The 13,019-nt window shown below is 31.1% G+C and overlaps 1 protein-coding gene across 1 annotated transcript; it reads right to left on the bottom strand.

Moving 5' to 3' along the window:
* Positions 1 to 240: 240 nt before the first annotated feature.
* Positions 241 to 11,649, bottom strand: LOC143614547 (cytochrome b561 and DOMON domain-containing protein At3g07570-like). Its single transcript, XM_077087956.1, has 4 exons — positions 11,529 to 11,649; positions 10,865 to 11,270; positions 2,352 to 2,641; positions 241 to 654 (listed from the first exon to the last, which is right to left on the bottom strand). Exons 2-4 carry the CDS (start codon positions 11,199 to 11,201, stop codon positions 415 to 417), a joined length of 867 nt encoding a protein of 288 aa, XP_076944071.1. The 5' UTR covers positions 11,202 to 11,270; positions 11,529 to 11,649; the 3' UTR covers positions 241 to 414.
* Positions 11,650 to 13,019: the final 1,370 nt, after the last annotated feature.

The following is a 13,019-nucleotide window of genomic DNA, read 5'->3' as shown; positions in this document are numbered from 1 at the left end:
CCCATCTATCTATTATTCTATTATTTGTAATTTCTATTCGAAGACTAGTACTGTAATTCTTGATTACCTAAAAGAGATTTGGCTTACTTTTCCTTATCCATTGAATTCTTATTTGCATTCCCTTCACCTTCCCCTAGAACTATTTTTTTTTGGTACCAACTTACCTTTTCTAGATTGGCAAGACTCGTTTAACTCATGATAACTAACTAGATTTGGAACCCCACATTAAACTCTTAACGAATCATCATGAACTCTATATACACCATTACGAACTCGGTAGTGAACCATTTAAACTTTTACATGAACCCGAATAATATTAAAATAATACTTACATTACCCAGAACTTAGATAACATCTAGGAAGTTAAGTTTTAGAAAGAGATTATGATTTAATCAACATTGTTAGATATATGCTCTAACAATCATCTTCTTCGTTTAACAACCTTAACTCCAAGCTAAGGGCAATAGTAACAATTATACCAAGAAATACTCCATAAGTAACGTTCCATTCACTTCCGCCATCTGCCAAATAGACGCCATAGAAGACGTTGAAAGCCGCGAGTATTATCAAAACCCGTCCTACATTGTGATGGTACCAGCTCCAATACTTCTTCATATCTGAACCCTTGCTTGGCCTGATCAAAAGGGCCATAATCTACAAAACAAAAGTTAATCATTTGTTTCAAATCCAGATTTCGACTTACGATTCGTTTAGTTGGTTAAAGATTTTTATGCTTAGATTTCCGGTTTTGAAACCATGGGGCTAAAGGGCTGTTAAATATTTGATGTATGCCGATATGCAATGTGTCCAATATTCATGAACCATTTTGTCGTTTTTAAAAGGTCAATACAAATTAACGATTTCGGGACAATACGAGAAGTGGGTCGAGTTGTTTTTACCGGTCCGATCTGCCCAACCAATCCAATAAGTTTGGTTTTTCAAATTTGTAGTTACTTTTATTTTTTTTAAGATAAATTTCTTTACCTTTACGAGACTTTAACCCTAGACATTTACGTGTTTAAGTGACTTTATCTTTGTCATCAGCCACCAATTCCAGGACTCAAATATGTAGTGGATAGTTTGATAAAAACAAATTCTTTTTTATATATCATGACAAATTTGTATTTTTACTCCACTGGAAAATCCATAAAATTGTTAGGACTTAACTTGTTCACTCTCCCTAAATTTTCATCGTTTCCCTCCCTTGAAAACATAAAATCAAAGTATTTTTTATTTTTATTTTTTCTTATTTAATTTGAAAAAAATGTGTCATCATCACTTCGGTGTGATGATCATGGAGGTTTTCTTTGAAGGCTTTCTCTATGGGGATTTCAGGAGTTCGGGTCTTGAAAGAGGGAATTTCAAAAGTAGTCCTTATAGGATTAGAATGGTTGGTTGTTAGAAATGAAAAAAAGTTGAAATATTACTGATATAGAAGTAATGGAAAATTTTATATGAAAAGGAAAAACAAAAATGTGAAGTGTGAGAAAGATTTGTGCCCAAAAAACCTCAAAAAAATAAAAAAATCATAACTTTAAATATAAGAAACGAAAAAAACTAAAAGAGAAAAATTAAAATGTTTTCCTCGTCATTCCCGTTTAAAAAAAGACGTAACGACACAATGTCGAGAAAAAAGACACAATGACGAAAATAAATAAAAAGTACAATAATAAATAATAAAAAACACAACAGAACGCAAAATATAACACAACACCGAACAAAATAACACAATTTTGAGTAATACAACACAATATAAAAAAAGACACAATGTAAAAAAAAGACACAATTAATGTCAAAAATAAATAATACACAACGATAAATAAAAATACACAATGATTTTTTTTACTAAACATTGTTTTTTTATTAGAGCGAGAAGACGATGGAAACATTTTATATTTTACGTTTTTTTATTAAATTTTGAGTTATGATTTTTTTTATAAATTTTTCATTATTTCTTTTGAGGTTTTTATTTTCTTTTTTTCCTATAAATCAAATCCTTTTCATCTTTCTTATTTTGGTCCCCTTTTTATAGAATAACCTAAACCTAGAAGTAAAATGAATAATGTAACAAGTAGAATGAGAGGGAGCCAAGCTAAGTTTAGCACATTCTTTCGGTAAATAGTATGTTGCCTATATCATAATCAAACAATACATGTCACATGACCCATATTCGGATAATTTGGGTTGGGTGGCCTAACTTTTGGTTTAGGCTTGGGTGGATTGGTGATTGCCTGATTGGTCATATCTGGAATAAGCCCAAATATCATGTGGGCAACTGATTTTTTTTTATTTATTTTTTTTATAAGTAAAACATAGAGAATGATATGTAAACAAATTAGTAACACACAAACCTGTAAACATCCCAGGGTAACTACGATCAGGCCAATGGCTTTGTGCTTGGCTACATTGACGTCGACACGATCATTTAAGACAAGTCCAATGATGATGCCCGCTAATCCAATAATAAACCCGGATAACTGGATGCTTACATGCGCATAAAACCAATATGATTTGTGTACATCCTTGAAATAACGAGCAATCATAGCTCCAATCGGGAGCAGCACGCCCCATCCTACTGCATTCAATATCCCATGAGTTCTCTTCAAATCCGAATATGGGGCGCTAATTTGATTACCTTCACCTATCACATCATAAACATTACAAAAATAAAAAAAAAACAGCAAAGTAATCTAAAAATATTTTCCCTAACAGACTTTTATTTTAAAAGTTATCGATGGATTAAAATTAGACGTCTGTATGAGTCCTCCCAACATTTTATAAGCTTTTCGGGTGTAACACCCTATTTTATTGCACACAACCAACCTATCTTTGTGTTTAGAGATTTTTATTAGATACTAGTTTGAGGTCAGTGTATTACACGAGTCAATCATCAATCAATCATGCCCAGTAAAATCCTACCGACAGCAAAGCTATAAGTAGGGTCTGGGGAGGGTGGGATGTAGGCACACCGTACCTCCATCCAAAGGAATGAAGAGGTGGCTTCCAGAGAGACCCTCGGCTCTAAGTACATGTGTATGAAACAAAATAAAGGAAATCAAAGTTTAACAGTTATATACAAACTACTACTAATTATAATAATATTAATAATAAGATCACAGTTTAACAGCTATATAAAAGCTAATAATAATTATAATAATAATAATAATATATGTAAGGGAAATACCATTATGATATGCGACCTAAATAAGTTAAGTCTAATCCCTAAGGTATTCAATTCTCTCAAAAAATCCTTAACTTTAATTCTACTTCTCCACGAATTCCTATCCTCAACCATGTCCTCGGAGAGGTTTAGGTCTATCAAATCATGCCTAATCCTCTCATCCCAAGTCAATTTCGGTCGTCCTCTACCCTGTCACACCCCGAAAACCTTAACTTAACACAGCGGAAGTCTTAACTTTAATTCGTCGGGTTATGACAGACGCCGATAGTCAACAATAATAAACAATTAATAATAAAAGCATCATCTTTTATTATAAGGAAATATTTTACAACATCAGAGTTTACTACACGTGCTAATGCACGGTTTACAACACATCACTTTTGTTCAAACACCCCACGCTCTCATTTCCATGCCACCTCGAAACCTTCACTTTCCTGCAAAGCATATTTAAATAATTTTTGGGTCAACACGAATGTTGGTGAGTTATTCCTGAGAAGAAAAACTTATTATATAAATATAAACAATTTATATATAAACAACACATGAATATAATGGTGTACGGCCATTATACTCCCAATTAAAGACCGATCAAACACGGTACACACAATAACGAAACCCGCATTTTACCTTTAAGCACAAAAAGTGTTAGTTGTAGACTAGCTACGAATACAACGCGTGTATGACTACCAATTTGATAACTCGAAACGTACCATACTCAAAATATTCCCACTTTTAACCCAACGCGAATGGAAGTGGGGGGCGTCACCCCGATAGATCTACCAACATTTCTGTGCCCGCCGTCCGGTTAACAGTTATTTAACCAAATTGATTCATCCTACAATAACGACAATTTGTAGTATAATGCATTTTCAAAACATATATATAAATACGAATATAGATATACAATATGCTTTTTGGAGGAAGAACTCACCTTTGATTTCGGGTTTTTGAATAAACGCTCGTTCCTATATTAGTACACGTTCGTTAAATATATATATTCTTATTCTAAAAATCCACACAAGCACATAACGCACAAAGTTTACTACTTATAATCTTATAATTCTATACTTAAAAATATAAACAAGTAATAATCAACTAATAATTGTTTTATTTAATAATTTAATTTAATTATTAAAATTTATAAAATTTATTACCTTTAGTTGCTGGAGTGTTTTGGAAAAATTCAAGTTATCATTTTATTTAAAATTTTGACTCTATTATAATCGGTTTTGTCGGTTTTGCCGGTTTCGTCGGTTTTGAGCTTAAAAACGAACCGGTTGCCCTTTTTATGAAACTTTTAGTTTTAAATTATTTAAAACACTTTTTATATGGTTTTTAGTCAAGTTTTATTGGTTTTTTACAGTCAATGTCTGCCTAAAAACATAATTTTCTGAAAAACTTAATGTCGGGCTCTTACGGTGTCCTCTACTGGCTTTCGGTTACTTATTTTCTAATTTTCGCGATTCGAACCTTCTAAAATTAAGTTTATACACTATCTCTAATATCCTAACATAAAATTTTATTTTTCGAGGTCATCTTGACACGTTTATGAATTTATCCGTTTTGAGATATTACCCGGTGTCAATCTGTACAGTGTCAGCTACATGACAAAATTGAACTTTTTCGAGTTCCATATATTAATATTCAACTAAAATCAAAAACTTTGAGTGAAAATATTATTCCTATATATTTACCTTACTAATTAATACGCGATTACGGTTAATATAATTACCAGATTAGTCTAATTTTTGGCGGTTGTCACATACCCCTCCTCCCCTCTATAGTAATGTTTTCTATAGTAATGTTTTCTACGGATCTAACAGGATCTAACAGGATTCGTCGTCTGTATTACACGAGTAGTTCTTGAAAATACAATATTTAATAAATAATCAGTATACTTTGTACAATAGTCTTAAAAACAATTTTAAGACGAAAGATAATTATGAGTATCAAATGTTTGAAAAAAATAGGAAGTAAATATTAAATTAACAAATTTTGAAGCATAGATTTTAAGAATAGTAACTATTATTTTAGTATTATAAATTTGTTAAAAATGGTGAGGTTTAATGTATGAGTGACAAGTGACAAAACTTATAGCTTTCTATTAGAGAGTATAGATATAGATATAAATTTATGAAGTACAATAATAATTTATTTTGAAACAATAAATAATGAAAGATTATTATAACACCTTTCATAAAGGAAACTTTATAAAAAAATCATGGCTCACAATTAAAAGACCTCAAAATAAAAGTTAGGTTGAGAGTGAATGGGGACCAAAACAATTTGTATCCTTGTGGGTCAGCAATCACCAACTATATATAGAACCTTTTATTAAAGAAGTGAAGATATAATAATAATAATAATTGTCATAAAAATTTTAAAAATAGTTTTACTAACGATATAACGTCTAAAACCTTTGAACGCTATTTTCTGATAATTTTTTTTTCTAAAATTAGTTTTTAACTTAGTGTTGTAATGTTCCATTAATTAGGAACCTCATATTTGTCTCAGAAAATAATAAGATTGATAATTGATTTTGAGTACTTTTGTTATTTCCACTTAAGTTACAAATATATTTAAACGGTATATGATAACTAGTTTTACTAATAACTTTATAGTGATTATTTTTGTTGGATAGTACCCTATATTTAAAATCTTATCTAATAACAAATTATTTTCAAATATGATCTAAAATAATAAAATTAATTTTAAATAAATATAAGAATATAAGATAATATTATTAGTTACAGAAGCAGATAAAAGAGGGAGTTCTTTCAACACCTTCCATATTGTGGGGTCAAGTGACACGACTAAGGCTCTATTTAGTTATCAACATCTCAACCTAAAACACAAGTTGGTTAGACGATCAATCTATACATCAAAATCAAAATTAAATCATTTGAAATTGAATTTGCCTTTAACAAGTAAAAACAAAAATATAGCAACAAAAAAAAAAAGTCTAAACGGGTTAAACAAGTTAGCCTAGATGAATCCATTTTCACATAAATCATTTAACTTGTTACACCGTTTTTAATTATTATTAAATAATTATATGTCGTGACTTGATTTAAATTATGGTTTGTTTGTACCTTAAAACTCGTTTAACTTGTAACCTCAAAGGGAAATTTGACTTTACCTTTGCTTGGTTTTAAAAAATTAAACACCAAAGCTATGAAGAAAGTTTGAAGTTAAAAGTGGTTGCATGTGATGATTTTATTTCAACTTTCTACTAGACTTATGATGCTTGTGATGTTAAAATGTCTTTGGTCAATTTTTGCATAATTTCTTTAGGATTACTTCATTATTCAGCAACTGCTCATTAAGGGCCCGCCAACATTTAGGTTAGTCTTTAGGACACGACTTTCTCGTGTTGACTTCCCAATAACTTATGACTGACATTTCATGGACCCGTATCCATGATGGTCGCCCGTTTAGTGCTTACCCTTCCATGTCCCTTCATTTTTAAGGACGGAAAACCCTCTCTCTCACTCTTTCCCCTCACACAATCCACGTACTGTCTTTTAAAGACATATTTCTTCCTCTCTTTTCTCTCTACTCCATCACACACGGATTGTATTCAAGATGGTCTAACTTAGATTAAATATCTTGGTTATATTTATTCACAACATGTGAGAAGGAATTATAGACTAATATTAAAATTATAGGTAACCTCTCTCGTGTCATTTTTCTATAAATAATTAATAAAAATTATAAATTTCATTGTTTGCATATGAAAGAGATTATTCTCATAGGTGTGACCGTGTGAGTTAAGTTGAGATGACGCTGGGATGGTAAAGACATAATCTAAATTATTAGTATTCTACTAGGTTGTTTAAAACCATAACAAACTAATAATAAAAAGAAGCCCCTAAAACTTGCACCAAACAAATAGTCTTTTTAGATGTGGTTGTACGTGTTTCCTGGACCTTGCACAAAGACAAGAAAATATTTGTGTGATCGTAAGGTTTTGGTGCAAGAAACAGTACGTGATTTGTTATATTTATGTCCACCTTTAGAAAAAGTTATTGTGTATACAAATACAATTCTCTAAAGGAAAACCTAACAAGAATTACCGCTAAGCCATTGTTTTCAAATAACAAAACATTCAATATTTTTGTCACAGTTTCAAAAAGATACCCCCTAGCATTAACACAAGTATAATGTTTTGCTTTTAGAAAAGGTGCAACTGAAAATAGTTTTTCTTTTTAACATGAAAATGTTGAAGGATGCAAGCGACTTTAGTAACACGTCAATTCAAAACAAGTTAATCTAGTAGACCCGAGAACACACTTGGTCTGTCTTTCTATCACTTTTTAGTTTAAACTAATATGATACATGAAAAACAAAAATAAAAAAAAGAGAAAGAATATCTGCACTTATTATTATATTATAATACATGAGACGACTACCTTTCTCTACTATTATAGCTAGACATTATCACGTAAATATGATCATACGATTTTCTTGTGAGTCTCTTCTTAGATTAGATTATGTATATTTTGATTGAATGTGTTCAAATATAAATATACTAGTTTGATCTTCCCGTGTTACGAGAGTTTATATAAGTTTGTTTTTAATCGTTTTGCTAAATTATGATGATATATTTTATTTTTTAACGTAGTTTGTTTTAATTTAATACATATATTAGTTTGTTATTATATTTTTTTGCGTTTGGGTATTTTCAATTAAGATGTGTAGGTTTTTAGATTTTTAACGAACAAAAATACACGAACACGAACATGTTGATTTTTCTAAATGAACAAACATGAACAAAAATATTTGCCTATTGAAAAAGGGAGCGTTGATGTAGTTGACGATGGTGAGTAGTATCGGAAGTTAACCGGCGATGGAGATGATAGACCAGCAATGTAGAACATGTAAAGAAGATAAATTAAATTAGGGTTTGAGGATGAAAGTATTTACCAATAAATAAAATCTTATAACCCATTTGAGAGCTATTAGGGTTTGGTAAGACCCATAACCCGTGAAAATTATTCTTTGATGATTAAGGGTTATTTCACAAATAAATGAGATGTTATAACCCGTTTAAAGGTTATTCGGGTTTGGTGAGACCTATGACCCGTGAAAATTATTGTTTGATTATGAAAGAGTTTCACAAATAAATGAGATGTTATAACCCATTTAAAGACTATCTGGGTTTGGTAAGACTCATACCCGTGATTTCGGGTCAAATGCATGAGAAACCTTCATTTAGAAATCAAGCAATCTGGTGACTCTAAAGAATGGGGTACAACCTAAAAGCGACACGTAGGATTTTATGATAGACATTTATATAGATAGTTAGATATATATATATATATATATATTCTAATAAAAGCCTACTTAATTTTGCCACTTGTCAATCTCATAGCCATCCTTATCTTTTTTTTTCAAAATATTTCAATATATGGTCCATTATCTTTAAGTTATTTCAATATATGAATTCAAGTTTATATTTATTAAAGAAAAATCTAATCGATTCATTCATTAACATTAATGATGAAATAAGAAAATAAGGAAATTTCAACATTAAAGTTGCAGACCTGTTAGAATAAAATTTTCAAGTCACATGTAACTGCATATTAAAGAAAATAAAGACGCATCATTGTTTAAGAATTTGAATTTGTATGGTAATAAACTACAGATTGTTTTTAAACTGTATTCGAGCAATAGTGCATAATATTTTATATAAGATTGGTTTCAGATTTTAATTTAAAATTTTTTCATATGCATTTGAACTTAGAAAAATGTGTATTTTCTTAATTTTCTCCGAACATTATATACAAATATTGTAAACATGAATAATATCTATTACATAAATCTTAGTGTTTAGTTTTAATTAATTTATTGGCTTTTATGTAATATAAATGATTATAGCAATAAGAAAATTAATATTTAGTTTTCAATATTTTCTTCCATAACTCAAACTAAAGTGTTTCAAAACATATATTTTATGACTTGAATTTATACTTTTTTATACATTTAAACATATTTAACTTAATATGCCTTATAATACAAATTACTTAATTATATGCATTCAAATTCAAAATTTTAAACCAAAAAATCTGTTATATTAAAGAAAATAAAGACGCATCATTGTCTATGAATTTGGATTTGTGTGGTAATAAACTACAAATTGTTTTTAAACTAGGATTCGAACAATAGTGCATAATATTTTACATATATACTAATCAACACTATTACACATATAAAAATACACACTAGTGCACATATACATTAAGAAAAAGTCGATGTATTGCATATATGCATTACAATGAGTTTTTATTTTTATTATTATATTTTTTATGGTAAATTATAACAACATATAAAAAGGATGAAAGAAAAAAATTATTTTTTAATTAAATAAAAATACTTCATTATTAGTTTTCTAGTTTTCTTTCTAAAGAGGAGTTCTCTCTTTATTCTTTCTCTCTCTCTCTCTCTCTCTCTCTCTCTCTCTCTATATATATATATATATATATATATATATATATATATATATGGGTGAAGCTATGTGGGGACCGGGGGTGGCCTCAGCCACTTCCGTTTTCTCCGTTAGTAGGGTAAATTTCGCGATTTTTCTCTAAAATTTTTATTGGCATTAAGCACGGTCACCCCGATGTATTTTTCCAAAATGCTATCTGCCACTACTGATTTTTTATAAAAATATAATACCCCATCGTTTTTTTTTTTCATAAAATCTCGCAATATTTATAAACAAAAGTTACAAAATAGTAGTAAAATAGTAAAAGTTTGTTTTTATAAACATTTTAGGTCTTTGCAATTCTTCTTCTAGGTATTCACCCTTAGGCTATGTGTAGTGGAGAGGCTACAAAATGAGGCGTTTTGCGCCGTGTGGCGCCCAGTCAGCAAAGGGTAGGTTTTTGTTTTTGGGATGTAATGATGTTGTAGACCTATATATATAACGGTGTTGAAGGTAAAATTTGAGATATAACGGTACCAAAACTCAAAACTTTGGTATCTATTCGATACTGACGATACCAAATACGTACCGATTTCGGTACCGGTACAGTTATCAATATCGAATTTGCTTATCTCTACTCACCCTTCCTCTCGCATCATCATGAATATTTTAGGCCTTTTATGGTTAAAAAATTATTTTGTTTTTTTATTACAAGAACAATTGTTTGAATAAATGAAGAAAAATTAGATATATAGATGTCATATTGTTTGATCCGACCCGACCCGAATCACCGACACAAACCGAATCATCGACCTGAAAATTTTTTAGTCCGTGACTCCGGTCACCCCCGTGACTAAGCCCAAGTTTCACCACTAAATTATATATATATATATATATATATATATATATATATATATATATTTATAAATAGATTAACTTTAAAACATGTGTAATAACACGGTTTAAAAGGTTTAAACCTTAAACCAAGTTGCTTTTTGCCTAACTTTATAAGTTGAAGACATGACTAAGTTTTAAATTAGCCTATTTATGTTGTTTGAACTTCAAATACATCAAATAAAGTTATTATTATTATTATTATGGATGAGTAAACTTTGATTTTCGTCATAGTAGTTTAATATTTTTACCATTTTCGTTCAAGAAGATTTTAGCATGACCGTAACTATAGTTTCAAAAACTTGCAGCTTCGGTCTAATTGGTGACAAAATGCCAGTTTACTCTTATTAAATTATACTAACCTGAGGCATAATTGAAGGCTATAGCCAACTGGTTCCTATGTATCGTCAACCGAAAACTTGGCGGGGAAGGGACCTGGTTAAGGCTGCCTCCAACAGCAAACACGAGCTGCGAGCTCGGTTGATAGGTGATCAACTGGAAAGCTAAATACATTCGCGATGAAAACGTAATAATCGAAGATGAATTGGGCATAACTTGTAGGTTTCCTTGATCAGCCAGCACTTGGCTTGGTGTTTTTCCGCCTAGAAAATATTTTTTCATGGTGGCCGATCCATCATTGGCCACCCAACCAACGATGGCAGTCGAACCGACCATGCCGCCGGTAGGGGAAAACCCCATCGCCACGTACGAGTTAGTGCTAGGGGCTGATAATACGAAGCTCCATAGACTTGGTCCTGTTTGTGAAGCCTGTGAAGAAATAATATTGATAATGATTTATTTACACTAGCCAATAATAATATTTAAATACTTACATTAAAGTACCAATTATGTAAAAATAAAAAATAAATAAATTGCTCATACACAAGTTTATGGTAAGTATTGCTGGTGAATTATTGAAAGCAGATCAATGATATTGGTATTGTTCAAATGTGTTAAAATAATTTAAAAAAAAAGAAAAAAAAAAGAACATAGAAAAAAAGGCATGGGTATGATGATATGACTTACTCTTAGAATAAAGCCTTCAGATGACCAAACATTTGAGCACAAGAGAGAAGATGTATCAAACAAGATTTGAGCGTTAAGATTTTCAAGACTAGAACTTGCACATGAATCTTGAATGACTTGAGAATGTCATCATCATCATCATCATCATCGTACTCAGTATATCCCACCAATAGCAATGCTATGGTAGGGTCTGAGGAGGGTAAGATGTAGACAGCCTTACCTCTATCCCATAGGGATAGAGAGGCTGCTTCCGGTGAGACCCCCGGCTCGATAGTAGTTTTGCATCAAGCCTTGGACATAAGGCACATAGCACTCAATCATCGGGACACCGGCTGATCGGTGCATGTGCCCTTGTCTTTCGGCTATCAACGCCACCACATGATGCCTGATTAACCTTCCGCCACTTTTAACGTTATTTTCACGAGATTAGTAAAATAACGTCAAAATTAGTGCAATTTTACTTTTGCCCACCCGAGGGTTCACACATATATACATTATATGCGCGCACCGCAAGCAGGGCGTATAACTTGAGAATGTATAACATGTAAATAACAACCTAGAAACAAGCAAAAATGAAGGTTAGAGAGTATATTCATGATTATGTATCTCTCTCCCTTCACTATCTTTAATTCTCTCCCTCCTTATATACAAAAAATGAGGGCAAAATGGTAAATAGATAATAATTCCCACAAACATTTGGTGTGTAATTGTGTATGAATGGATAGAATATGTTGTGGTAATGTAGTTGACTTGGTTTCAATGCTTATTTGGAGATGAGTAATTGAGTATTTGTGAAGTAAATCCTTGTCATAAAGCAATATTAGAAAACCTATAATCAATGGTTACTGTTGTCACTTTTAAAAATGTTTTATAAGAATGTCAAATATAGTATATACCAGTTTGATAAAAGGTAACGTCATGTATGTGAGGATCCATCGGACCATCACTAACTATAATGGTTCTCAAAAGTTCATTGGTGTTAAAATTATATTTCAGTGTGTATAATAATCCACAGAAGAAAAATACCGTATTTATTAAAATCTGTTTAAAAATATATTTATAACCAATAACTTAATTTATATGAAAATATATTATACTCTAGAAGAAAAAAACCGTATTTATGTAAAGTATGCGAAATTTTTGAAAGATTTACTCAAGAGGAAAGATCGGTTGGGAGATGTTTCGTCTATTCCACTTAGCGGAGATTGTTCGGCGGTAGTGTTGAACCGGGTCCTGGAAAAGTTATCAGATCCGGGTGTGTTTACAATCCCGTGTATGTTCGGAAGTGATATGACGAGTCAAGCATTGGCGGATTTGGGTGCGAGTATTAATCTTATGCCATAGTTGTATGAGAAGTTGGAGTTGGGTGAGCTTACACCGACTCGTATGTCGTTGTCATTGGCGGATCGTTCGTTTAAGTATCCGCGAGGTATTATTGAGAATTTGCTAGTGAAAGTTGACAAGTTTGTTTTCCCAGTTGATTTTGTGGTA

This window comes from Bidens hawaiensis, unplaced genomic scaffold (genome assembly GCF_021521415.1).
Source record: "Bidens hawaiensis isolate Kalapana, Puna unplaced genomic scaffold, B.hawaiensis_p1.1 tig00040196_1, whole genome shotgun sequence".
Taxonomy (NCBI): domain Eukaryota; kingdom Viridiplantae; phylum Streptophyta; class Magnoliopsida; order Asterales; family Asteraceae; genus Bidens; species Bidens hawaiensis.
The sequence above is the reverse complement of the archived record's forward strand: the minus strand, read 5'-3'. Positions and strand labels throughout refer to the sequence as shown.